Source organism: Arabidopsis lyrata (genome assembly GCF_000004255.2).
Source record: "Arabidopsis lyrata subsp. lyrata unplaced genomic scaffold ARALYscaffold_3, whole genome shotgun sequence".
Classification (NCBI taxonomy): Eukaryota; Viridiplantae; Streptophyta; class Magnoliopsida; order Brassicales; family Brassicaceae; genus Arabidopsis; species Arabidopsis lyrata.
Window position 1 is genome coordinate 1172386 of NW_003302553.1, and position 22733 is coordinate 1195118.

At 36.8% G+C, this 22733-nt stretch overlaps 4 protein-coding genes across 5 annotated transcripts; 3 read left to right on the top strand and 1 right to left on the bottom strand.

Annotated features, from left to right (window-relative positions):
- The first annotated feature begins 2248 nt into the window (after positions 1 to 2248).
- LOC9320471 (protein QUIRKY) lies at positions 2249 to 5787 on the top strand. The gene has a single exon (XM_002882255.2). It carries the CDS (start codon positions 2487 to 2489, stop codon positions 5538 to 5540), a length of 3054 nt encoding a protein of 1017 aa, XP_002882301.1. The 5' UTR covers positions 2249 to 2486; the 3' UTR covers positions 5541 to 5787.
- Positions 5788 to 6105: 318 nt separating this feature from the next.
- Positions 6106 to 8681, bottom strand: LOC9318369 (beta-glucuronosyltransferase GlcAT14A). 2 transcript variants are annotated; one of them, XM_002884359.2, is made up of 4 exons: positions 8018 to 8681; positions 7444 to 7519; positions 7124 to 7239; positions 6106 to 6797 (listed from the first exon to the last, which is right to left on the bottom strand). In XM_002884359.2, exons 1-4 carry the CDS (start codon positions 8508 to 8510, stop codon positions 6346 to 6348), a joined length of 1137 nt encoding a protein of 378 aa, XP_002884405.1. In that variant the 5' UTR covers positions 8511 to 8681; the 3' UTR covers positions 6106 to 6345. The 2 variants fall into 2 exon arrangements, with proteins under 2 accessions (XP_002884405.1, XP_020888932.1); XM_021033273.1 differs by lacking the exon at positions 7124 to 7239 and having other exon boundaries at positions 6740 to 6797.
- Positions 8682 to 12370: 3689 nt separating this feature from the next.
- Positions 12371 to 14636, top strand: LOC9320472 (protein PNS1). The gene is made up of 3 exons (XM_002882256.2): positions 12371 to 12715; positions 13019 to 14167; positions 14252 to 14636. Exons 1-3 carry the CDS (start codon positions 12614 to 12616, stop codon positions 14447 to 14449), a joined length of 1449 nt encoding a protein of 482 aa, XP_002882302.1. The 5' UTR covers positions 12371 to 12613; the 3' UTR covers positions 14450 to 14636.
- Positions 14637 to 15565: 929 nt separating this feature from the next.
- Positions 15566 to 21677, top strand: LOC9318370 (polyribonucleotide nucleotidyltransferase 1, chloroplastic). Its single transcript, XM_002882257.2, has 24 exons — positions 15566 to 15977; positions 16196 to 16264; positions 16360 to 16466; positions 16567 to 16609; positions 16701 to 16784; positions 17159 to 17223; positions 17318 to 17474; positions 17579 to 17635; positions 17722 to 17835; positions 17938 to 18201; positions 18308 to 18382; positions 18616 to 18729; positions 18863 to 18955; positions 19153 to 19331; positions 19429 to 19612; positions 19689 to 19736; positions 19847 to 19919; positions 20031 to 20104; positions 20196 to 20303; positions 20403 to 20497; positions 20574 to 20691; positions 20781 to 20822; positions 20908 to 21288; positions 21387 to 21677. Exons 1-23 carry the CDS (start codon positions 15684 to 15686, stop codon positions 21217 to 21219), a joined length of 2769 nt encoding a protein of 922 aa, XP_002882303.1. The 5' UTR covers positions 15566 to 15683; the 3' UTR covers positions 21220 to 21288; positions 21387 to 21677.
- The last annotated feature ends 1056 nt before the right edge of the window (positions 21678 to 22733 follow it).

Sequence of the window (22733 nt, forward strand, 5' to 3'; positions counted from 1 at the left end):
TCTCAAAGCCTAATCACCTGAAAGGCTTAACATTAAGTGAACATTAATTGAAGTATTAAGTAATTTTTAACATGCTAAGGTGAAGCCCGCTCTTTAAGTACATTGGGCTGGGCCAAGTTTGAATTTATCATTACCGACCCGACCCAACATGATCAAATCTGACATGGCTGATCCAGAGAATCTGGTTTTGTTTTTGGTTCAAAGTGTTGAGCAACTCGAAAAACTGAAACAATGATCAAAGCTCAACTATAATTTTATTATTTATTGATGAAGCCCATATGAAACAAACAAAAGGAAAATAGTTTTATACGAAATAAATACCGTTGGAGAAAACATATCTGACAGAGACCAATGCGAGGCAATATGTGGAAAACAGTATATTATACTTTTATTTTTGAGAAACAAATGCATGAAGAAAAGTTATAGAACAGGCTAGTCTTTATATTTATATTTATTTCAATATCTTTTTGTTTTGAAAAATCCATTATCTTTATGTCGCTGCAAGAAACACGAAAACAAAGCAACGTTCATTTCTGCAGAGAGCAGGCAAACTAAAAGTAAAGCAAGTTGGGATATTTCATATTTATTAATTATGGAAAAAGGGACTATCGAGTATTTACAATAATAAAAAAGGAGATTTAGAAAGAAAAAAAACTATGGGTAAATGTCACTTTAATGCCAAATCATCAAGATCCTCTGATGTTTTTGTTCCGAAGATCTTTGTTCAAATTTTAATAAATCTCGATCTACTAAAGTTGTTTGCTTTAAATGAAAGCTTCTTCTCCCATTGTGGCAATGAGATTATTTTTTAAACCTACCAGACACAAAACTTGATAAAAGGAAATTACTTAACCAATAATACTTTACTCACCCGGTGAAAGTGAGACACCAAATACTTATTCATACCTAATTTATTGTTGTGCATTATGCATGTATATATCTTATAAATACGTCAGTTGTATTATAAAATGTTGGTCCAAATTTTTAAAAGGTCAGGATTTACGTACGGATTTAAATTAATTTATTTTGATAAGATTCGTAAGAACTGAGTAGTTCCAAACTTTCACTGAAAATTATAATTAAAAAGTACTACTACTTATAGACATGAAAGATATGTACATGATGAATATGTGTGCCGTGCACGTGGGCATATTGGAACAAGAATAACGGCTTCTGATGTACAAGTACTATATGTAGATTCTATAATATCAGTGTTATAACAAGTACATCCAGAAATACATAGAGACAAATAAAACGTGTGATTGAAAAAAAAAAAAAATCATGCAATTCAAAGTTCGAGTTCGTACGACTGCAAATATTCTGCTTTTTGTGTGTTTTAACTTTCTCATTGCGGTTTACATTTATGAAAAGATTCTCCTTTGCAAATACATGAATAATATTTTACCGGCCATACAATTACAAGCAAACATTTCATGTTTACATAATAAGAAACATTTTTCGTGATAGGCGTTGATTTGCTATATATCCGCTTCACGTCACATGTTAAAATCACTCATATATACTCCAACTACTCGACTTACAGAGCTATTCAGGAGATAAAAGAAGAGTTATCATGGATTGAGAATGAATCAAGAGATATGGTCATTCACGAACAGAAGCGGTTGAGGTTGTGTCATGACTTGCAGCTAAAATTTCGTGATTTATAATTTATTTACCTACTCACTAATAAGTAATATCCACATTTCTCTGCCTCTTTGGTTATATTGTGTATAAATTAGCATTCATAAACGTCAATGAGGATATTTAATGGCCTCTTATTCTTTTAATTCGTCAAAGACTTTGACATCAAAGATTTCCACTGAAAAACAAAATTATGTTTGTAAATTTTGACATAAAAATTAAAGCGTTCTTGTGTTTGAATTCGGTGAGATTACATTAATTAATGCATAACGTAAGTTTAGACTCAAACAATATGAGTTCATTAATTAATTTGTAACGTTATAAAATAATTTGTCATTTTGTTCATATATCAACGCGGAAGGTTGAAAATGCATCACCACCAGTAATCTCCCGATTTCTAAATTGTAGAAAAGATTTATTAACAAATGAAAACCAAGAAAAATTCATGATTTTTTTCAGAATATGGTATTTTCTTTTCTTTTTCGTTTAATATGTGATTCCACAGCAGCACCAAGCACGGTGTTCAGACACACCTGAACCAATTATTTTATTCAAAAAAGCATTAAAAAGAAAAATAAAATAAGATTCGTCCTCTAATGTCAAATCACGTGGCATATTATCCGACGTGTCATTACTGACGTGTCGTGACTCTACCTCCAACCCCTTTTTAAACCTTCACTCTCGAGCGTCGAACACAAACAGTGCTTTCTCTTTCTCTCTAGACAATAAAAAATTCAAACTTTATTTCTCTCTCTCTCTTTCAAAAGAAACTGAACAGTCTCATTCATCTTCTTCAATCGCAAGAAAAAATCTGATCAGCTTCAATTTTCTCCGAGAAGGAAACAATGGCGGACATTGTTCTGAGGAAGCTGATTGTTGAGATCTGTAGCGCAAGAAATCTGATGCCTAAGGATGGTCAAGGCACGGCGAGCGCTTACGCAATTGTAGATTTTGACGGCCAACGGCGACGGACGAAGACGAAATTCCGAGATCTGAATCCACAATGGGACGAGAAGCTCGAGTTCTTCGTCCACGACACGGCGACTATGGGGGAGGAGATTCTTGAGATCAATCTTTGCAACGACAAGAAGACGGGAAAACGGAGCACGTTTCTCGGGAAGGTTAAGATCGCCGGAAGTTCGTTTGCGGCGGCTGGATCTGAAACTCTTGTTTACTATCCGCTTGAGAAAAGGAGCGTTTTCTCTCAGATCAAAGGTGAGATTGGATTAAAAGCGTACTACGTCGATGAGAATCCACCGGCGACGGAGCAGAAACCTGAGGCTGCAGCTGCGACGGTAGAGAAGGCGCCGGAGAATCCAAAAGCAGAGGAGGGGAAGAAAGAAACAGAGGAGGCGAAAACAGAGGAGAAGAAGGAAGGAGATAAAAAAGAAGAGGAGAAACCTAAGAAAGAAGCTAAACCAGACGAGAAAAAACCCGATGCGGCAGCTCCTGCGCCACCGGATACTAAGGCAAAGACGCCTGATGCCGCCGCAGCTCCTCCTCCTCCTCCGGCTGAGATTAAGAATCCGCCTTTACTGCAGAAGGCAGAGACTGTGAAGCAGAATGAATTAGGAATTAAACCGGAGAACGTAAACCGGCAAGATCTAATCGGGTCCGATCTCCAGCTTCCTTCACTAACCAGAGATCAGAACCGTGGTGGTGGCTACGATCTCGTCGATCGAATGCCGTTTCTATATATCCGTGTAGCTAAAGCGAAGCGAGCAAAGAACGATGGAAGTAATCCGATTTATGCAAAGCTCGTGATCGGAACAAATGGTGTGAAAACCAGAAGCCAAACCGGTAAAGATTGGGATCAAGTGTTTGCTTTCGAGAAAGAGAGCTTAAACTCAAGCTCACTTGAAGTTTCCGTTTGGAGTGAAGAGAAGATTGAGAAGGAAGATAAAACGACGACGACTACTGAGAGTTGTTTAGGAACGGTGTCGTTTGATCTTCAAGAGGTTCCTAAGAGAGTGCCTCCGGATAGTCCTTTAGCTCCTCAATGGTACACATTGGAATCTGAGAAATCGCCGGGAAATGACGTCATGCTCGCTGTTTGGCTCGGGACTCAAGCTGATGAAGCGTTTCAAGAAGCTTGGCAATCTGATTCTGGTGGATTGATTCCGGAGACGAGATCCAAAGTTTACTTATCTCCGAAGCTTTGGTATTTGCGTCTAACGGTAATACAAACCCAAGATTTGCAGCTAGGTTTGGGATCCGAACCTAAGTCAAAGATCCCCACCACTGAGCTTTATGTGAAAGCTCAGCTTGGACCTCAAGTCTTCAAAACGGCTAGGACTTCGATTGGGCCGTCGACTTCTTCGTCAGGATCAGGTAACCCGACTTGGAATGAGGATCTTGTTTTTGTAGCTTCCGAGCCTTTTGAGCCGTTCTTGATAGTGACTGTGGAAGATATAACAAACGGGCAATCAATTGGTCAGACCAAGATACATATGGGAAGCGTGGAGAGGAGAAATGATGACCGGACTGAACCGAAATCGAGGTGGTTTAATCTCGCCGGCGATGAGAATAAACCATACTCCGGGAGAATCCACGTGAAAGTTTGTCTTGAAGGTGGGTATCACGTGCTAGACGAAGCAGCTCACGTGACCAGCGATGTCAGACCCTCGGCTAAACAGTTAGCCAAGCCACCTATTGGTTTATTGGAAGTGGGTATCCGTGGAGCTACTAATTTACTTCCGGTGAAAACTAGAGATGGTACACGAGGCACCACCGATGCATACGTGGTTGCTAAATATGGACCGAAATGGATTCGGACCCGTACGATCCTAGACCGGTTTAATCCGCGGTGGAACGAGCAGTACACATGGGATGTTTATGATCCGTGCACGGTCCTCACCATTGGAGTTTTCGACAACGGACGGTACAAGCGGGACGAATCCGGGAAGCAAGGGAGAGACGTAAGGGTCGGGAAAATCCGTGTACGCCTCTCGACTCTCGACATGAACCGAATCTACCTAAATTCCTACACCATAACCGTGATCTTACCAAGCGGAGCCAAGAAAATGGGAGAAGTTGAAATTGCGGTTCGATTCTCTTGTCCATCTTGGCTAAGCATTATTCAAGCCTATGTCACACCAATGCTACCTAGGATGCACTACGTCCGTCCGCTTGGTCCAGCTCAACAAGATATTTTGCGTCACACGGCTATGCGTATCGTGACAGCCCGGCTTGCGCGGTCTGAGCCTCCATTAGGTCAAGAGGTGGTTCAATACATGCTAGACACGGACAATCATGTGTGGAGCATGAGGAGAAGCAAAGCTAATTGGTTCCGTGTTATCACGTTCTTGTCACGTGCCGCAACTATAGCCCGTTGGGTTCACGGAATTCGAACTTGGGTTCACCCACCAACAACCGTTCTAGTTCACTTGCTTCTCGTGGCCATCGTCTTGTGTCCACATTTAGTCCTCCCAACCGTTTTCATGTATGCGTTCTTGATCTTAGCCTTAAGATTCCGTTACCGTGGCAGAGTCAAAGTCAACAGCGTTGACCCACGACTATCTTGCGTTGACTCCGTTGCTCCCGACGAGCTTGATGAAGAGTTTGATGGTTTCCCAACAACGAGACCACCGGAGGTCGTTCGTATAAGGTATGACCGGTTAAGGGCATTGGCCGGTCGGGCACAGACTTTATTAGGTGACGTGGCGGCTCAAGGGGAGCGTGTTGAGGCGTTGTTCAACTGGAGAGACCCACGCGCCACGTGTATATTCGTGGTGTTCTGTCTTTTCGCGTCGTTTTTGTTCTACATCGTTCCGTTTAAAGTTTTCGTTTTGGGGTCAGGTTTTTACTACATTCGACATCCGAGGTTTAGAGACGATATGCCTTCCGTTCCGGTCAACTTTTTCCGGCGACTTCCTTCAATGTCAGATCAGATTCTGTGATTCGGAAAAAGTGTTCTAATAATGTGTTTTTTTTTTTGTTGGTTTATCTATTTTGAGTCATGTAATCGTCTGAAATTCAATTATTTTATTTTTCAATATATGTTAGTTACTTTTTAGTTAAAGTAAAGCTTCTTAAATTGAAGAGGTGGGTCCGTGGGTGGACCTTAAGATGTAAACTCACCAATAGGTGGAGGAAATTAGACCGTTATTGCTTTGTGGGGACAAATATTTAATTAGAAAACGTAAATAAGTTTGCATTAAAAAACAATACGAACAAAAATTCGTACAGAATCGTGGTTTTTAGGTGACGAAGTTGGTGTATATGACCGTTGCAGCCTAGCAGGAGCGTTGCTCTAAGCCACACAAGAAAGGAAAAATATTTATTGCGTTGCCAAAAAGCTATTTAACCGGTCTCACCGGACACCGCCAGATTATTAGATCAATAATCCATATTATTCAAAAATGCTGCATGACCAACAAAATAAATAAAAGCAAAGCTCTTCAGTTAGCCCAGAGAAAAAGCATGTATATTATACGCTTGTAATTGAAATATGCGCTTTTCATAGAGATTAAATTGGGGGAAAAGCTTGATAACATGGAAAATCACAATCTAGCCCACCAGACATTCTAAACATTCTAATGACTTTGATTGAAGTCCAAAGCCAAACCAACCCAACACTTAATCTAAATTCTTCGTTATTCCATTCCCTTATGAATCACTAAAGACCAAACACCAACCCCAAAAAAAATCAAGAAAGAATAAGATCAAAAGTATCTCCATATAGAGTTGTGTAACTCACACTTCCTATCTACATTGCCTATTGACAAAGTTTCTTCTCAACAAAAGCCTCATTAGTAAACTCTTTAACCTCCTAGCCCCCGGACCAGGACCAAGATCTGGTTTCGACCCACGTTTCCGTGTTCTTCTCAGAATCTCCCGGTCTATCCTATTGAGAACGGGATCATTGCTCTTGAACTTCCTTGCGAATGGTCGGTTGCTCATTACCATCTTTCTGTAATCCCTGGTCCCTAAAATCTTTGGGTGCTGCTTCGGCGGATTGTCCCACGCGATGTAGTGGAGGTCATGGTTCACGGTCGTGCTCTTGAACTCATCCGAGTTGCATATAAGTGTCTGAAAATAGCCTTCCGGGGATGAAACAAAGTTTGTGTAGTAGAGAAGGAGTGTTCTTGGTAAGTTATCATAACCTATTATACAATATTCTGAGAACGGTCTCGATAGGAATGTCCAAGCAGAACCTGAAATATTTTACATGTTCATAACAATTTTCTTCATTTTGGTAACTAAATAAAAAGATATTTTACCTTAGTAACCTTCTAAAGATTATCTTTTCGTTTGTCAATTCTAAAAACAATATTTTATGCCCCCAAATTATATATTAGGGTTCATGTCTCACTCAACTCAAATCAATCCTCAGACGCAACAACTTTCTAATCTTAAGGAATGTATATAAAAAAATCAAAGAAGACATTTTCCTAGTTTTTTTGTTGGAAAATAACTTTTACTAGTTATACACTTACATATATGCACTATCTAATGCGAGGATCCAAATATTGGTTGGTACCTGTGAAGAGCTTGAAAGAAGTAGGGAGGCTTCGCTGATTACTAACCCACCATATCTCTGATTTGTTGAGGCTATATAGTCCTGGATCTATTATTATTGGTTTCCCTCTTTTGTTCCTGCACATTTTATCATACTAATATCAATTACATATTTTTTGTTTGTTACGAAACCTATAACCACTTGTTCTTCAGATAGTTCAAATATTTCTTAGTGTTTCACTAATTCTGTCTTTTTCCTTTAATAGTATAGATTATAGAATAGTTAATTTCGATGAACAAAATAGTAAGAAAAGAGAAAGAAAAAAAGAGAGTAAACCTTACATTTTCCATCCTAATCGGCTTGTGTGCTGTATGAAGTTGAGATCTCTAGGCAACTCAGAAAATGCATAGATCAGATCTGCATTTATTTTATAAAATTTTAAATTTAACAAAAGAATTACATCACCATATCCATAAGTATAAGCACACACCATTATCAGTCATAAAGAATTAATAGATAACCGGTTGTTATCACCAAGATCAACGTCTAACCGATCCTAACCAGTGCATTCATGTATCACGAACTAATCCTAACCATTGCATTAATTGTGATCATAATTCCAGAATCCAATTTCAAGTGTAAAATTTATGAATCATCATTACCAGAGGAAAATAATTTATAGGCTTAAGTCACTTAACTTAAAATGTATAACCGGCTATATATTGTGAAGACAATCAAGGCAAAAATCGATCCTAACCGGTTCATACATATATATCACCTAGATCCAATCCTAATCAGCTAATCCAAAAACTTTCTAAATAAAGATGTGAAATTTATTAAACCATAATCATCAATCTAAAACCAAATAAGAAATATTGATAATCAACTAATTTTTTAGTTAATCACTCACCGTACCGTCTTGTGTGACGAGAGGATAATCAGAAGCACTAAGATTGATGAACCAATCCCACCGACAACATCTCAAGAGCAAAGCCATTGCGTGTAGCGTCGTCGCAAGCATCGTTGGTCCTCTATAAGTCACCAGATTCGGTTTTCCGACGATCATTACATTACCTTCCGGCTGAAACAGAGGTTCTCCGGCTACAAACCTGGCCATCTCCAAATGCTCTTCCTCGGGCGCCTCCAAGTCTAGATGGATCAAATAGTGGTTTCTGCGGTGGTAGAGAGATTGGAGGAGGCGTTTGAGTTTTCCGGCGTCGCCTTTGGAGGCAGAGATTAGGTAAGCAAAACAGGGGAGGGTAGAGTTGTGGTTTTGGTTGGATTCGAGGGGTAAAGTAGGGATTTTTGAGGAAGTGAATAGAGTTTTAGTTGTGGGGATGATGTAGAGAAGAGAGAAGAGGAGTGAAGTTAGACAGAAGGAGATCATCAACAGTTTCTTTATCGCCATTTTTGTCTCTCTGTAAATTTTCTTCGAATCTCTTTAGAGGAGAGAGAGAGAGTTTGTGGTTTAGTGATGGATAGTTTGTAGAATAACAAAGATGCCCCTTTATTTTTATATTTGTATGTTATTGCCCCAGAATAGTCTGAAATAAGTACAAACCCCTTAGCCAATTTTAATAAACGTGCTTATCTGCTTATAAATTCTATAGTGAAATTAAAAGTTTCATACTCAAAAATATTCATAATCAAAGTTGTTTGTTATAACATTGGCACCAACAGATATGGTATGGTACCAATATTTGAAAGATTGATTGTTACCAAACTTGACATAAAGATTGATCAACAAACAAATTAAAGAAAAAATTAACAAAAGAAAACAAACTAAGGAAATATCTTAATTTTGAGTGTGTGTTAAATTTAGTAGTATCCACTAAACAAAAATTTTAACCGAATTTTATTTTTTTCAATGAAATTTGATTTTGACGTTTAAAAGACAAATAAGAGAAATCTGATTTTTTTTTTTTTTTTGGGCAAAAGAGAAATCTGATTTTAAATCTAATTTTTGACGTTTAAAGGACACATAAGACAGATGAAAATTAAATCCATTACCCAAAATAAATAAAAAGCTGTGTTTACTAAACATTGTAAAAATTGTTTTGGAAAGAGATAAATATAGAAGGGAAAGAAATAGAATGATTATGAAGTACAGACAAATCTAACTGAGAGTAAAAAGGCTGTAAGATTGTGGGTTCCTTGCTTTCAAGCAAAGTCCTCCATCTGTCCTATCTCTCACATTCTTCCACATGCTTTTAGATCTTCCAACTGCAACTCACGTGCGAAGTTAATTTTACTTTATTACCCTTACCTAGCGGGTAAGATCTTGGAATTTAGCAGGATCCATTTGTAAATTACAAAGAGCAGATTAATTAATGGAAGTGGTTGGCCGAATTTGGTGGATGATATCAAAATATACGTCCGATGATACATACAAACATGTTTTTGGTTCTTAGATTTTTAATTAATATACCTTTAAGAGATTGAAGTAATTTTATTTTGCTGTCAAAAAAAAAAAAGAGATTGAAGTATTAATCTACAAAGGTGTAAGATTGGTTCATATATATAATTAGATTTAAAACAACGAACCCAATTTGATTTACTTCTTTTGTCAGATCGAATTATTTGGATTTTGGAACAACTTTTGGTTTAACGCAGGTTGATTTAACTTGTTTCTAGAGTCCGATAGAGGCCCATAAAGGCCTATGTACTTTCTCGAACTGGACCTTGTCAAAATACTAACATAAGCAACTATTTTGATAGGAGTGGGCAAATAAATCGAATCGAAACCGAAGAAAAAAAATCGAACTGAACCGAACCGAAAATTTGAAAATAACCGAATGGATATTAAATTTTATAACCGAAATAACCGTAACCGAATCGGTACTGAACCGAAATATTTCGGGTAACCGAAATACCCGAAATACAATAATATTTTCAAAATAATTAGTTATTTATGGAACAAATAATCAAAAATACTTAAAAAATATATAAAAATAGTAAAAATACTCGAAAATAATCGAAATATATCCAAAAATATCCGAAAATACTCAAAAATAACTGAAATATCCGAAAATATCCTAAGCAAAATAACCGAATGGATACTAAATTTTAAAACCGAAAGAACCGGAACCGAACCGAAACCGAACCAAAATTTCAAAATATCCGAATAAATACTAAATTTTAAAACCGAAAAAACCGAAACCGAATGGACCCAACCGATAACCGAATGGTTAACCGAAAGGCCTATATTTTGAGATGCCTTTCATATTATTTTATTTTAGTAGAGAGTTTCATAGAGAGCCACATCATAAATCATAACGTGTCGATGTCGATTTCCATTTAATAATTTGGTGATAGAGTATCATTTGGGTACTAGTTTCTTTTTTTTTTTTTTTTTGGTAAGAAAAGAAAGTACATCTATTTAATATAATAAGACTATATAGTTTTGATATAATATCTTCTGTCATCTTGAGAAATTTAGTTTTCACATGCTTTATTTTATATGGCCATATCAAAGTGAACCGTAATCACATTTATCTACGAATAATAAATTACACAATATAAGACATTTTCTTAATCCAAATGCCATTGCTTGTTGACTGTCCAAAGTTATACAATATACCAGCGTTTCCATTTCTTCTTATCTCCGCATCACCAAAAGATTGCAAGGTGATAAATGTAAAGTAGACCAGCGCATAACATTCTCAGTTTCTAAAAAAGACAGTAAAACATCATAAGAACAAAAGCTTATTTATGATTACATGTATGTCCAAAAATGAAGGGATCAGAAAAAAAATTCACGTTCTAACGAAAGTTAGTTCATGACAATAACATCTCGATGATTGTATGTAACCATCGTGGTACACAATAGCAATACATTCTACAGAATACAGTGCTATACTGTATTTTGGAATCGAAATTCATAACATCATCTATCTTAGATATGGAAAATAAAATTAAAGTTCACTCATAATTATTGTCAAAATGTGGAATGTTTGAGTTGGTAACTACTACGAAGTCCACTTTACCTAATTTGTCTTTTTGGTTTAGGTATTGATTTGTATGCTTTCGAGTACAGGAGTAAGCAATCCATCCCGACCAACCTCACCTTCAAAATTTCTATTTTCTCTACCAATAAAATCAATATTTTTAGTTTTTCTTTCTTTCTTCATTTAAGAAACAAAAAAAGTTGTCAGCAAATTAACAACACAATAACACATAGTTATAAATAAAGTTGACAATTAATTCCAGTGGTAAGACCACATAATCTATATATCTTTTTTATTTTAATTGACTTTTCACAACGGCTACAAATATATGGAAAATATTTGTGATTTGTTCCGAAATTTATTAGTCATAAAAATTGAAAAAAAAAAAAAAAAGACAGAAATACTCACAGTAAACCCGTGGATGAAAAAAAAAAACCCGTGGATGATATTATTAAATTTGGATACTTATCCTCTCACGCCAAAAGGTAACAACAAAAGGCATAAAGGAAAGAAGTGAACAAACGTATTTAGTTTGTGTACTCGTTTTCTGCTTTTTCCTTGACACATCTTAATTTAATATTTAGTTTATTTGCTACAAATGACTTAAACTTTCACTTTATAGTTTCACTCCGTAAGGACCGTAACTATAATCAATTAGAGAAAGGAAGTTGACAACAAAAATTAATTAACATATGGATAAGATTTTTTTCTGTTCAGATGTTGCTGTTTTTTTTCTTCAAATATTAAATTTTTAATTTAATGCTTTTCATGTCTCCATCTCATCAATCATCAAATGCACAAATAAATAAACCAATTGTAAGTTCATGGGAAGGTTCAAAGTTACCACCATTTGCCATGTCACCAAACACCTCCACAAAATCATACTTGGATTGGAACCAAGAAAGTTGAGAGAGACAATAGTGCATGGAATCTAGAACGTATTTTATATCTCAAGACAAAAAATTTATAAAAATCGGCTTTTCAAAAAAATAATAATAAGTATATTTTTATTAAATAAGATACATTTTATTCAGATCAACTCATTACATTTGATTACTCTAAACTCTTAAACTTTGATTTCTCTACTAAAATATTTTGAAGTAAGCTTTAATACGGGGATGAGTAGGTAGCCAAGATAAACCTACATGTATCTTTACTACCAAAATATAAACCTAACAAAAAAAAGAACAATTTAATGAGTTTGGAAAACGTATTTCCATGATTCGTGGAGTACGAAGACCAAATGAAAGATTTATAATTTAATTGTTTATAAATATGAATAGACTAATTTCGTGGGGGATCATGTAATGAGGAAACTTTAGAGTAAAAAAGTCAAAACAACAATAAGTGAAGGTTTAGTTTAAAGATGGAGTAAGTCAAAGTAATGGAATAAAGTATGTATATTAAATATTCGATATTAATTTTAATAAACCATAAAAAAAATGATCGAGCTTATTGACAAAGATGTATGTATATACATATATACAGAAGAATGATGATTGATGAAAATGGTTAAGTGGAACTTGGGTTTCAAGGAACACTCCTGGCAAAATACAACGCATCTATGCCTATACCAACAAGCAACGGTCATGCCTCTCGCGTGCAGATTCAAGAATCGAGAACAATGTCTCCTCTTCCTCCTTCTTCTTCTCCAATCGCCTTCAAGGTATTTCTCTCTTTTGAATCAAGAATCAGGAAACTCCTTTCTTGATCTCTGTATCTTCTCCATCTCTCTCTCTCTCTGGTTCTGTTTTGCTTTCTACTTTATGCTCTCTGTTTTTATCCTTTCTCGTTGACTTTCATCACTAATTCTTGACTCATCAAGAACAAAACCAAGACCCAGCTTCTCTTTTGTCTCTTCTTGTTTCTTCATGGTGCTTTTTTACTTGCATGTTCACATCGAATTCACATTAATCAGCCTTGAATTACCCGTTGATGAGATACCATTTTTTTTTTTTGTTTTTGGCAGGAACAACAGGGAAGACCACCTCCCACAACACAACAAACATTAGCCGGAAAATTCTTTAGAAATCTCTTCAAGGGTCTTCTCTTCTCACAATTAACCTTAATCTCGCTTTTGGTGATCGTTCTCACCATTCGCGGTCTCATCTCAGCAAGTACACACCATTTCCACCCCAAGAAATGGTACCCTCCTTTACTAGCATCTGTTGCTGTCTCAGGAGTTGCATCTTTAGCCTGGCAATGCATCATTATATACAATCCATCTAGAGCAGTCAAAGCAACTTTCTGGCTTAGCCCAATACTCACTTGCTCAGTAGGGATCTTGCTTGTTTTGATTGGCTCAGCGGTAGATGCAGGGATTGGTGCAGTATTTGTGCTTTTCGCCATTACTCAGTCTCTGTATGGTTGCTGGATCACTCCGAGGTTTGAATACACCGATAAGTTACTATCCCTTGCTACAGCATTTCCACCTGCAAGAACCAGAGAAGTAGTCTGTTTATCAATCATAGTTAGCGTCGTTTACTCTGGTTTCTTGGTGACTGGAATTGGAGGAGCAACTTCCACTAGAACAAATCTAGATCTCTTGTTCATATCCGTAATCATGATAAGCTTAGCATGGACGATGCAAGTTCTCAAGAATGTACAACAAGTTGCGATTTCACGGGCGAGATATGTAAACTTTGCACATGGAGAAGATATGGACGCTTGGAATGCTTTTCGCATCACTTTGAAACACCTGACTGGGAGCATCTGCATTGGCTCGACGCTTGTTCCAATCATCGTGTTCATCAGAGGATCGATAAGAAGCGTTAATCTAATGTCAGGGAGCAGTGATGAGGTCATGTATACCGGTGCTGATTGCTACTCTACCATTGCTAACAAACTCATAACACTTGGAAACAGATGGGGCTTTGTACATGTTGGAACCTATGATAAAGGCTTTGTGGAGGCTTCGAGTGATACTTGGAAGAAGTTCAGAAGTACAACTGGATTAGAGAAACTGATTGACTCGGATCTCACTAGCTCCTTCTGCTTCCTCAGTGCGGTTTCTGTTGGAGCGGTCTCTTCATTAACTGCTGGAATATGGATGTTGTTAATACACAAGGACTATGCCCTGGAAGTGTCTCTCTATGCTTTCATAATTGGATATTTCGTGGTAAGATAACAAACTCTATGGACATTAGCCGTAAAAACATAAAGAAGACTTAGACAAAGTGGCTTATGTTGTGTACCTTTTCAGGGAAGGGTAGGTTTGGCGTGGCTACAGGCATGTGTCTTGGCTTACTATGTAGCTTATTCTGAAGATCCTCAAAGCATGAGGTTTGACGGTACAATTCCAAATCGTATTCAACGTCTTCAAATGTTAAGTGCTCACAGAGATAACAGGGAGCTTGAGGTGGGTAGAGAGAGAGAAGAAGATAGTTATAATAATTGTTAAGCCTTGAGGAGACTGGCCACCAAACATGTAAAGAAAAACAAGGATTAGTACTTTCTTCCAACTTATAGATTCTTCTATTGATAGGCAAAAATCTTATTAGCTTCAATGTGTTCATATGTAATTGCCAAAACTCCAACCAAAGAAAGAATGTACATACTTTTTCTATCAACTTAATTAGCAACAAGTACTTCGCCATATACAGTGGGACTTAAGGTGACTGTAATTTTCAACACTTAGAAATCTTGAGTTTTAGTATACTACCAATTAAAGCAAAATAGAACTAAATTTGTTCCATATGTGACAGAGGTATACTAGTGATTGTAATCACAGTCATAATCAACATTATGCACAAGTACATTGCAAATATACATTTGGAATCGAATAGTCGTTATGGGAATCCGCCGCAGATTATGGAGAAGAATTTTGAGTTCGTCGGAGAGAGCTTTGATTGAAGAAATCAGCCGATCAGACAAAAGTTTCGGAGGAGATCTCGAACAGGAACAAGTTTCTGTCAGCTCCGGCGGTGCGGTTTACATGGTATTGAAATTAGAATTGATTTTGGGTTCGGTTTACACTGGTTACGAGAAGAAAACAAAATAATATTCACGCGATGGAAATTTTGGAGACAAGTGCGTTGATTCAAATAGGCATGATTTCACCCCTTCAGGAATTGCTCTCACTCGCGCAACGCGCACTTGGTGCGAGTGGTTTCGAAATACAGCCTTCTGATTGGCTGAAAAACTCTAAAAAAAGTGAAATAGTATACATGTTGCTAGCTCTTGTTTCCAGTTTAATTCTACAAAACGCGTCGTTTCGTATCTCGGTCGTAACTTTTAAACTAGTACAGTCTAAAACTCAAACCAGTTTTAGCTTTTGGCATTGAGCCGAACCAATCGGTTCAACTGGCTATTCTATCCACAGGTTCGTATAAAAATCTCATTTGGTCACGAAATTAAGCAGTAAATTTCAATTTATTAATCATAAGTTAATGTTTACAGACAAATTATATTCCAAATTTCTTACGAATCAGACCTTATTGTCCGGAATAAATTATTGGTTCTGAAAATATCAATTGGGAAATTAAAAACCGGTTCAATTCGAAACCGGAAACAAGACTAGCTACGCCTGAAAACGCACACAGTCACAGGAGACGCTCCCGCGTCTGCAAAGAATCGGATAAAGTCTCTCTCTTTCTCACTCTCTCTCTCTCTCTCTCTCAAAGAAGAAGAAGAAGATGCTGACGAGTCCCAGTAACGCACTTCACAGTAGTACTCCACACTTCTGGCCAGTTCGCCGGAGCAGGCTTTGCCGTTCCCGGAATTTCCCTCGTTTTCACTCCGGCGAACGCAGCAGCGGCGGAGGAGGAAAATTGTGCCCGCTCTCTCTTCTCTCCGCAAGTGGCGCCAGTAAATTCAGTGTCAGGGCTCTAGTTAGACCAGATGTTACCGAAGACGCTGACTCCGTCGGCGATGGGTCACTGGCTTTTCCTAACCACGTTTCTGTCAAAATTCCTTTCGGAAATAGAGAGGTATTTTCTTCTAAAAGCTATAAAACCAATGTGTTCATCTGTTGAAGATTGATTCGGAGATGATTGCTTTTGTAAAGTGATAGAATTGGTTTAGTTAATGACCATGTTTTGCGCAAATTTGAGACCCTTAACTTTATAGTAGAGAAGCTCAAAGCAGTAAAGCACTCTGCTTTAGATGTATGTGTTGAACTTTGTTAGTTTCTTTTTCTTCTGTATAGATTTTAGTAGAGACTGGTCTTATGGGGAGACAAGCAAGCTCTGCTGTAACAGTGACAGATGGAGAAACTGTAAGTGTGCTTCATCTTCAATTAGATTCTTCTGCAAACTGTATGTGGTGGGTGTTTCACATCTAATTATTAATCTGTCCTACTTGTCATTGTAGATTGTCTACACATCTGTTTGTCTAGCTGATGTTCCAAGTGAGCCATCAGATTTTCTTCCGCTTTATGTTCACTATCAGGAGCGATTCTCAGCTGTAGGTCGAACTAGGTAAGTGTTTTTCAATCCTTTGCTATTTTGGAATCTGTTGCTACATGTTTACTAGATCATAGCCTAAATGATGATCTGAATGGAACTTCTTGTGGTATAGTGGTGGATTTTTTAAGCGAGAAGGAAGAACCAAAGATCACGAGGTATTTACTCATGCAGTCATGCTAAATGGTGTTTGGTCTCTTCTTTTTCTTCATCCTTCCTAACATGTTTCTACTTTTGGTGTTTATGCAGGTTCTGATTTGTAGGTTGATCGATAGACCTCTACGCCCCACTATGCCCAAAGGTTTCTACAATGAAACTCAGATATTATCCTGGGTATTGTCCTTCTCCATGGATTTCTTTATGATCATATAGGCCTTTTATCTTTAACTATTTAAGTAGTTTTGGATGGGGGTTTTGGGGAAGTACGGATTGTTTTCATTCAATGCCTTCCCCTATATGTTGGTCTTTGCTCATGACAAATCGAGGTTTTCTTTGTCTGTTTTGCCTCTTTTGGGTTGAAACAAAATACCTTTTGACATACGCTTTATTTTGTCTCTGTATGATGGCATTTCTTCCTTTGTGTGCCTACTACATTTTTCATAAAAATGACTTACAATTTTTTAGTAACTTAAACATGTATGAGATGATTGTATTCATCTCCTTGATTTGGGTCTTATTCGTAACTGAACTGTTGCTTGTGGTTTCAGGTTTTGAGCTATGATGGATTACACGCACCTGATGCTTTAGCTGTTACATCTGCTGGAATTGCTGTGTATGTAGGGTCATTTTGTTTCCGTTTTTATATGAGTGAAGCTTTTTTTATCTTGGAGACATTGACATGGCTTTATAATGAATGAATACCGCAGAGCTCTTTCAGAAGTACCAAATGCGAAAGCGATTGCAGGAGTTCGGGTTGGTCTAATTGGGGGCGAATTCATCGTCAATCCAACCGTGAAGGAGATGGAAGAGTCACAGCTAGATTTGTTTCTAGCTGGAACAGATACAGCAATATTAACGATAGAGGTCAACTCTAATCTTTACTTGAGTTTGCAAGATTTGCACTTTTCCTCTTGTTCTGTTTTTATCTTGACTCAGTCTTTGCTCATTGCAAATATCTGGGACTGCAGGGATACAGTAATTTTCTTCCTGAGGAAATGCTGCTCGAAGCTGTTAAAGTTGGACAGGTATTTCAAATTTTTTATTGGGATTATTTCAATTTTTAAAAGTCTGGATTAGGTACTAAATGTGAGGCTTTTTCAAATTTTACCAGGATGCTGTACAGGCTACATGCATCGCTATTGAAGTTTTAGCAAAGAAATATGGAAAGCCCAAAATGCTTGACGCTATCAGATTACCACCTCCAGAGCTATACAAGCATGTGAAAGTATGTTATATACACCTTGCTTCTGTTTTGTTTTGCCAGAATGGAATTGCAATGCTATTATATTGTAAATCATGTGTCAAATTAATTGCTTTATGTACACAGGAACTTGCTGGTGAGGAATTGACCAAAGCGCTACAAATTAAGAGCAAAATATCGAGAAGGAAAGCCATATCGTCCCTGGAAGAAAAGGTCTTGACAATACTGACAGAGAAGGGGTATGTTATTGATGAGGTTGCATTTGGAACCATAGAAGCACAACCTGATCTGTTGGAGGATGAAGACGAGGATGAGGAAGTTGTTCCTGAAGGGGAGGTGGACCAAGGCGATGTACACATTAGGCCCATCCCTCGGAAACCTATTCCTTTAGTGAGTCTCTTAACCTTCTCTACTTGGTAACCTGAAATTGACTTTTTTCTCTCATGTTCTTTTTTTTTGATGGAATGTTAACAAACTAGTCACTGCCCTTGTCTAGCTATTTTCTGAAGTAGATGTCAAGCTGGTCTTCAAAGAAGTATCGTCAAAGCTCCTACGGAGGCGAATTGTTGAGGTACAAGATCTGATTGCCTGTCATTTCTAGCCTAAACGTTTATGTTGATAGGATCTATTTTCTCATTGAAGCATTTTATTAACTACACTACAATAAAGAATCATGCTTAGCATGTTAAAAGCGACACATCTTTCATATTGTCTCCTAGTAATTCTCTCCTAAATTTTCAATTTTGTTTTCACTTTTCGGAACAAGTTTTATTGATTCCATATCACTTATTTCTCCATCCGCAGGGAGGTAAAAGAAGTGATGGTCGGACTCTGGATGAGATTCGTCCAATTAACTCAAGATGTGGACTGCTTCCAAGGGCACATGGAAGTACTCTTTTCACACGTGGTGAAACACAGGTAACAGAGGAATGTTGTCTTCTGGGGAAATCCTGCGTGGTTTTTTCACATGTGGATCCTTAGTCTTATCGCCTTTTATGTATTTTAAGGAAATTGGTTCGGTTAAGGAAATATTATTGTATGATTCTTTCAGGCACTGGCAGTTGTTACACTTGGTGATAAACAAATGGCGCAGAGAATTGACAACCTTGAGGGTTCTGATGAATACAAGAGGTTCTATCTTCAGGTCTCTTCAATATTTGTTTTTCTTCCCACTCTGTTATTATTATTTACAATTGACTTTTTATTAGATAAAGTAAATTTTTTGCTTCTGTTAGATGCACTTTAATAACTATTTCAAAATAGTTCAATGCTTAGTGTCTTCTTTCATTTTTCTTGTTGAGCTTAAAGAGATTTTCTAAACTACTCATTGTGATGTTTCAGTACACGTTTCCTCCATCGTCTGTTGGTGAAGTTGGACGAATTGGTGCACCCAGTCGAAGAGAAATAGGTCATGGCACACTAGCAGAGCGAGCATTGGAGACCATTCTACCTAGTGATGATGACTTTCCTTACACAATACGCGTTGAAAGTACAGTAATTGAAAGCAATGGTTCTTCAAGGTCAGCTTTTTCTTTGGCTGTATGATCTGCACGTGCCAAGTTTGTTTGAATGATAAATTTTGTACTTGCTTCTTATGTTGATCATAAAATGTGACAGTATGGCATCTGTTTGCGGCGGTTGCTTGGCTTTGCAAGATGCCGGAGTTCCAGTTAAATGTTCTGTTGCTGGGATAGCAATGGGAATGGTTTGGGATACTGAAGAATTTGGCGGTGATGGATCTCCCCTTATCCTTTCTGATATCACTGGAGCTGAAGATGCATCTGGTGATATGGACTTTAAGGTCAGAAAACATAAGGATTCCCTTGAAGGACCTTGCATTGACTTGAATGCTGAAGTTTTGATTTGTTTTTCAATAGGTTGCTGGGAATGAAGATGGTGTTACCGCCTTTCAGATGGACATTAAGGTCATCATCCGTTTCTTAGTTTACACTGCCGAAATGGTTTTAAATGGCAATTGATAAATAAATCTGTTGGTAACATCTTTTTTTTCTTCTTCTCTTTAATCATGAACTAGGTAGGAGGAATCACTTTAGAGATAATGGAAAAGGCTCTGATACAGGCAAAAGCTGGGCGTCGCCATATTCTTGGTAAGGAATTCAGTATTAGTCTCAAGACAATATACTTGGGGAGATTTAGTTTCTAGAAAAATGTATGCCATAAAAGATGTAATTTACTATTATTTTTTTCTTTTTGTGCAGCTGAAATGGCAAAGTGCTCACCGCCTCCTACATTAAGCCTCTCAAAATACGCTCCATTGATACATATTATGAAGGTTTGGCTTCAACTAATTTTTCCATGATTGCCCAGTCTAATAATGTCTTACTGCCTTGAACTAAAGAGTGTTTGTGTTTCATTTGCTGCAGGTTCATCCAAGCAAAGTATACTCTCTTATTGGTTCTGGTGGTAAGAAAGTAAAGAGCATCATTGAAGAATCTGGAGTTGAGGCCATTGATATGCAAGATGATGGAACTGTGAGATATACATACATAAATGTTTTCATTCTTCTTAATGTTTTAATACATTTATTTGGTATTCTTTATCATAACCTCTTAATATTTATCTCTGTCAAGGTCAAAATTATGGCAATCGATGTAGCGAGTCTGGAAAGGGCGAAAGCGATTATTAGTGGATTGACAATGGTTCCCGCTGTTGGTGATATCTACAGGTATGTATCCTTCATATACCTTCTCTGACCAAGAAGCGTAAATAGATTTGGATTCTGACCTTTCTTTTTGTATCAGGAATTGTGAAATCAAGTCAATGGCTCCTTATGGTGCCTTTGTAGAGATTGCACCTGGGCGGGAAGGTCTTTGCCATATCAGTGAGCTGAGTGCTGAATGGCTTGCAAAACCAGAGGATGTGAGCATTACTCATTGATTCCATTCTTTTATAGAAATTGTTTCATCTTTTATTCAGGTTGTCACATACGCTCATTCTTGTCTTTTCAGGCCTATAAAGTAGGAGACCGCATTGACGTCAAACTAATAGAGGTCAGCGAGTTATTGTGTCTTTATAACTCAAGAGACGGAAATGATAATTAGAGAGTTGTTGAACAAAGAAACATGGATAATGCAGGTGAATGAAAAGGGTCAGCTTCGACTTAGTGTACGGGCTTTACTTCCCGAATCAGAGACAGACAAAGACAGTCAGAAACAACAGCCGGCAGGTGATTCTACCAAAGACAAGGGTTCGCAAAGGAAATATGTAAATACTTCGTCAAAGGACCGTGCAGCAGCAGGAGCATCAAAGGTTTCATCTGGGGATGAACTTGTCCTGAAGAAGAAAGATGTAAGGAGAGCAACTGGTGGTAGTAGTGACAAGACAATGAAAAGCAATAGCAGTACCAACGAAGAAAGTTTAGTCAACGGTGAAGCTACAATCAGCTAGTGAATGCAAACAAGATCACTGTTCATATCTGTTACGAAAGGAGGAGAGTTTCTTCCAACGGAACCACATGTGCGACTTGAGAAATCTTGAAAACTTGAGACAAGACAAGTTGCAAATGTCTTTTCTTGATATTTTTTCTAATGTTTTGTAGTTATTTTTCTTGGCAGTTTCTTGAAGCTGTGCATATATGTTGGCAAGCCTGGTGTGGAGGAGGATAACATTTTTGAAGACGGCATATGTTGGGAGATTATCAGACATTTCATCAGTTCTTTCTGTTGTCTTCTCTCTTGCAAACTCATTAGTCCGTTTAGGTTACTTGATATTTTCATGTTATTGACTAAATTTTATTTAGATGATTTTTCTTCAGCTTTTAAATGTGTATGTCTGCATCTTGCACTCTTTATTGTCAAAGTTTCCCAATATTTGTTATCTTTCGAGTTATTAGATGGACTTGGCAATTTCAAGAGTTCTAAAGATCACTTAGCCAATATTGGCAAACTATATCTGGAAATGGAAAAGGAAGAAAAATGAAATTGACATTTAAGAGATACATTTCGAATGACTAACAATGTATATGAAATGTTGTTTTATGTATTGACATGTGTTTAAACTGGTGCCAACTGTTTAGTTCACTTTAGATGCTCTACTTCAACAACAACATGTTTATTTTTTCAGTGAAATTAACATGCTTTATGTTAAAAACATTTTTTTTAAACAAATTAGTTTAAGTGTTAAAGTTATTTTTACATTATTTTAAATTTTAGTGAAAATCAGTATTATATTATAAAAATGAGTTTAAGTGTTAAATCTATATTACGTGAAAACATGTTAAACTTCGAACACCAAAACTTACGGTCCAACTAAGAACATGATGCATAGGCTCGGTTAGTTTTCGACGTTTTTAAAATTTAACACTTAAACTAATAGTGAAATTAACATGGTTTTAGTTAAAAGCATTATTTTTTAAAAAGTTTAAGAGTTATATTTTAGTGAAAATCATTATTATTTTTTTTTAAATGAGTTTAAGTGTTAATCTATATTACGTGAAAATATTGCCGAACTTCGAACACCAAAGGTTACGGATCAATTAAGGACGGGATGTCTAGGCGCGGTTAGTTTTCGACGTGTTTAAAATTTAACACTCAAACTAATTTTTAAAAAGTTTTAGTGAAATTGACATGGTTTTATTTTTAAAAACATTATTTTCTTAAAGTTTAAGTATTAAATTTGTTTTAAATTTTAGCCAAAATCACTATTATTTTTTTTAAATGAGTTTAAGTGTTAAATCTATATTACGTGAAAACATTGCCGAACTTCGAACACCAAAGCTTACGGACCAGTTAAGGACGTGATGCCTAGGCGCGGTTAGTTTTCGACGTGTTTAAAATTTAACACTTAAACTAATTTTTTAAAAAGTTTTAGTGAAATTGACATGGTTTTAGTTTTAAAAAACTTATTTTCTTAAAGCTTAAGTGTTAAATTTATTATAAATTTTAGCCAAAATCACTATTATT

Excerpts from the sequence above, each read along its gene's own strand:
- LOC9320471 (XM_002882255.2), top strand. The coding sequence starts at position 2,487 with ATGGCGGACATTGTTCTGAGGAAGCTGATTGTTGAGATCTGTAGCGCA.
- LOC9318369 (XM_002884359.2), bottom strand. The coding sequence starts at position 8,510 with ATGGCGATAAAGAAACTGTTGATGATCTCCTTCTGTCTAACTTCACTC. Across the intron at positions 7,240-7,443 it reads AGCCGATTAGGATGGAAAAT|GAACAAAAGAGGGAAACCAA; the intron begins GTAAGGTTTACT and ends TAAAATGTGCAG. Across the intron at positions 6,798-7,123 it reads TTCTTTCAAGCTCTTCACAG|GTTCTGCTTGGACATTCCTA; the intron begins GTACCAACCAAT and ends AAAATATTTCAG.
- LOC9320472 (XM_002882256.2), top strand. The coding sequence starts at position 12,614 with ATGCCTATACCAACAAGCAACGGTCATGCCTCTCGCGTGCAGATTCAA. Across the intron at positions 12,716-13,018 it reads CTTCTCCAATCGCCTTCAAG|GAACAACAGGGAAGACCACC; the intron begins GTATTTCTCTCT and ends TGTTTTTGGCAG. Across the intron at positions 14,168-14,251 it reads TCATAATTGGATATTTCGTG|GGAAGGGTAGGTTTGGCGTG; the intron begins GTAAGATAACAA and ends GTACCTTTTCAG.
- LOC9318370 (XM_002882257.2), top strand. The coding sequence starts at position 15,684 with ATGCTGACGAGTCCCAGTAACGCACTTCACAGTAGTACTCCACACTTC. Across the intron at positions 16,785-17,158 it reads AAACTCAGATATTATCCTGG|GTTTTGAGCTATGATGGATT; the intron begins GTATTGTCCTTC and ends TTGTGGTTTCAG. Across the intron at positions 17,224-17,317 it reads ACATCTGCTGGAATTGCTGT|AGCTCTTTCAGAAGTACCAA; the intron begins GTATGTAGGGTC and ends TGAATACCGCAG.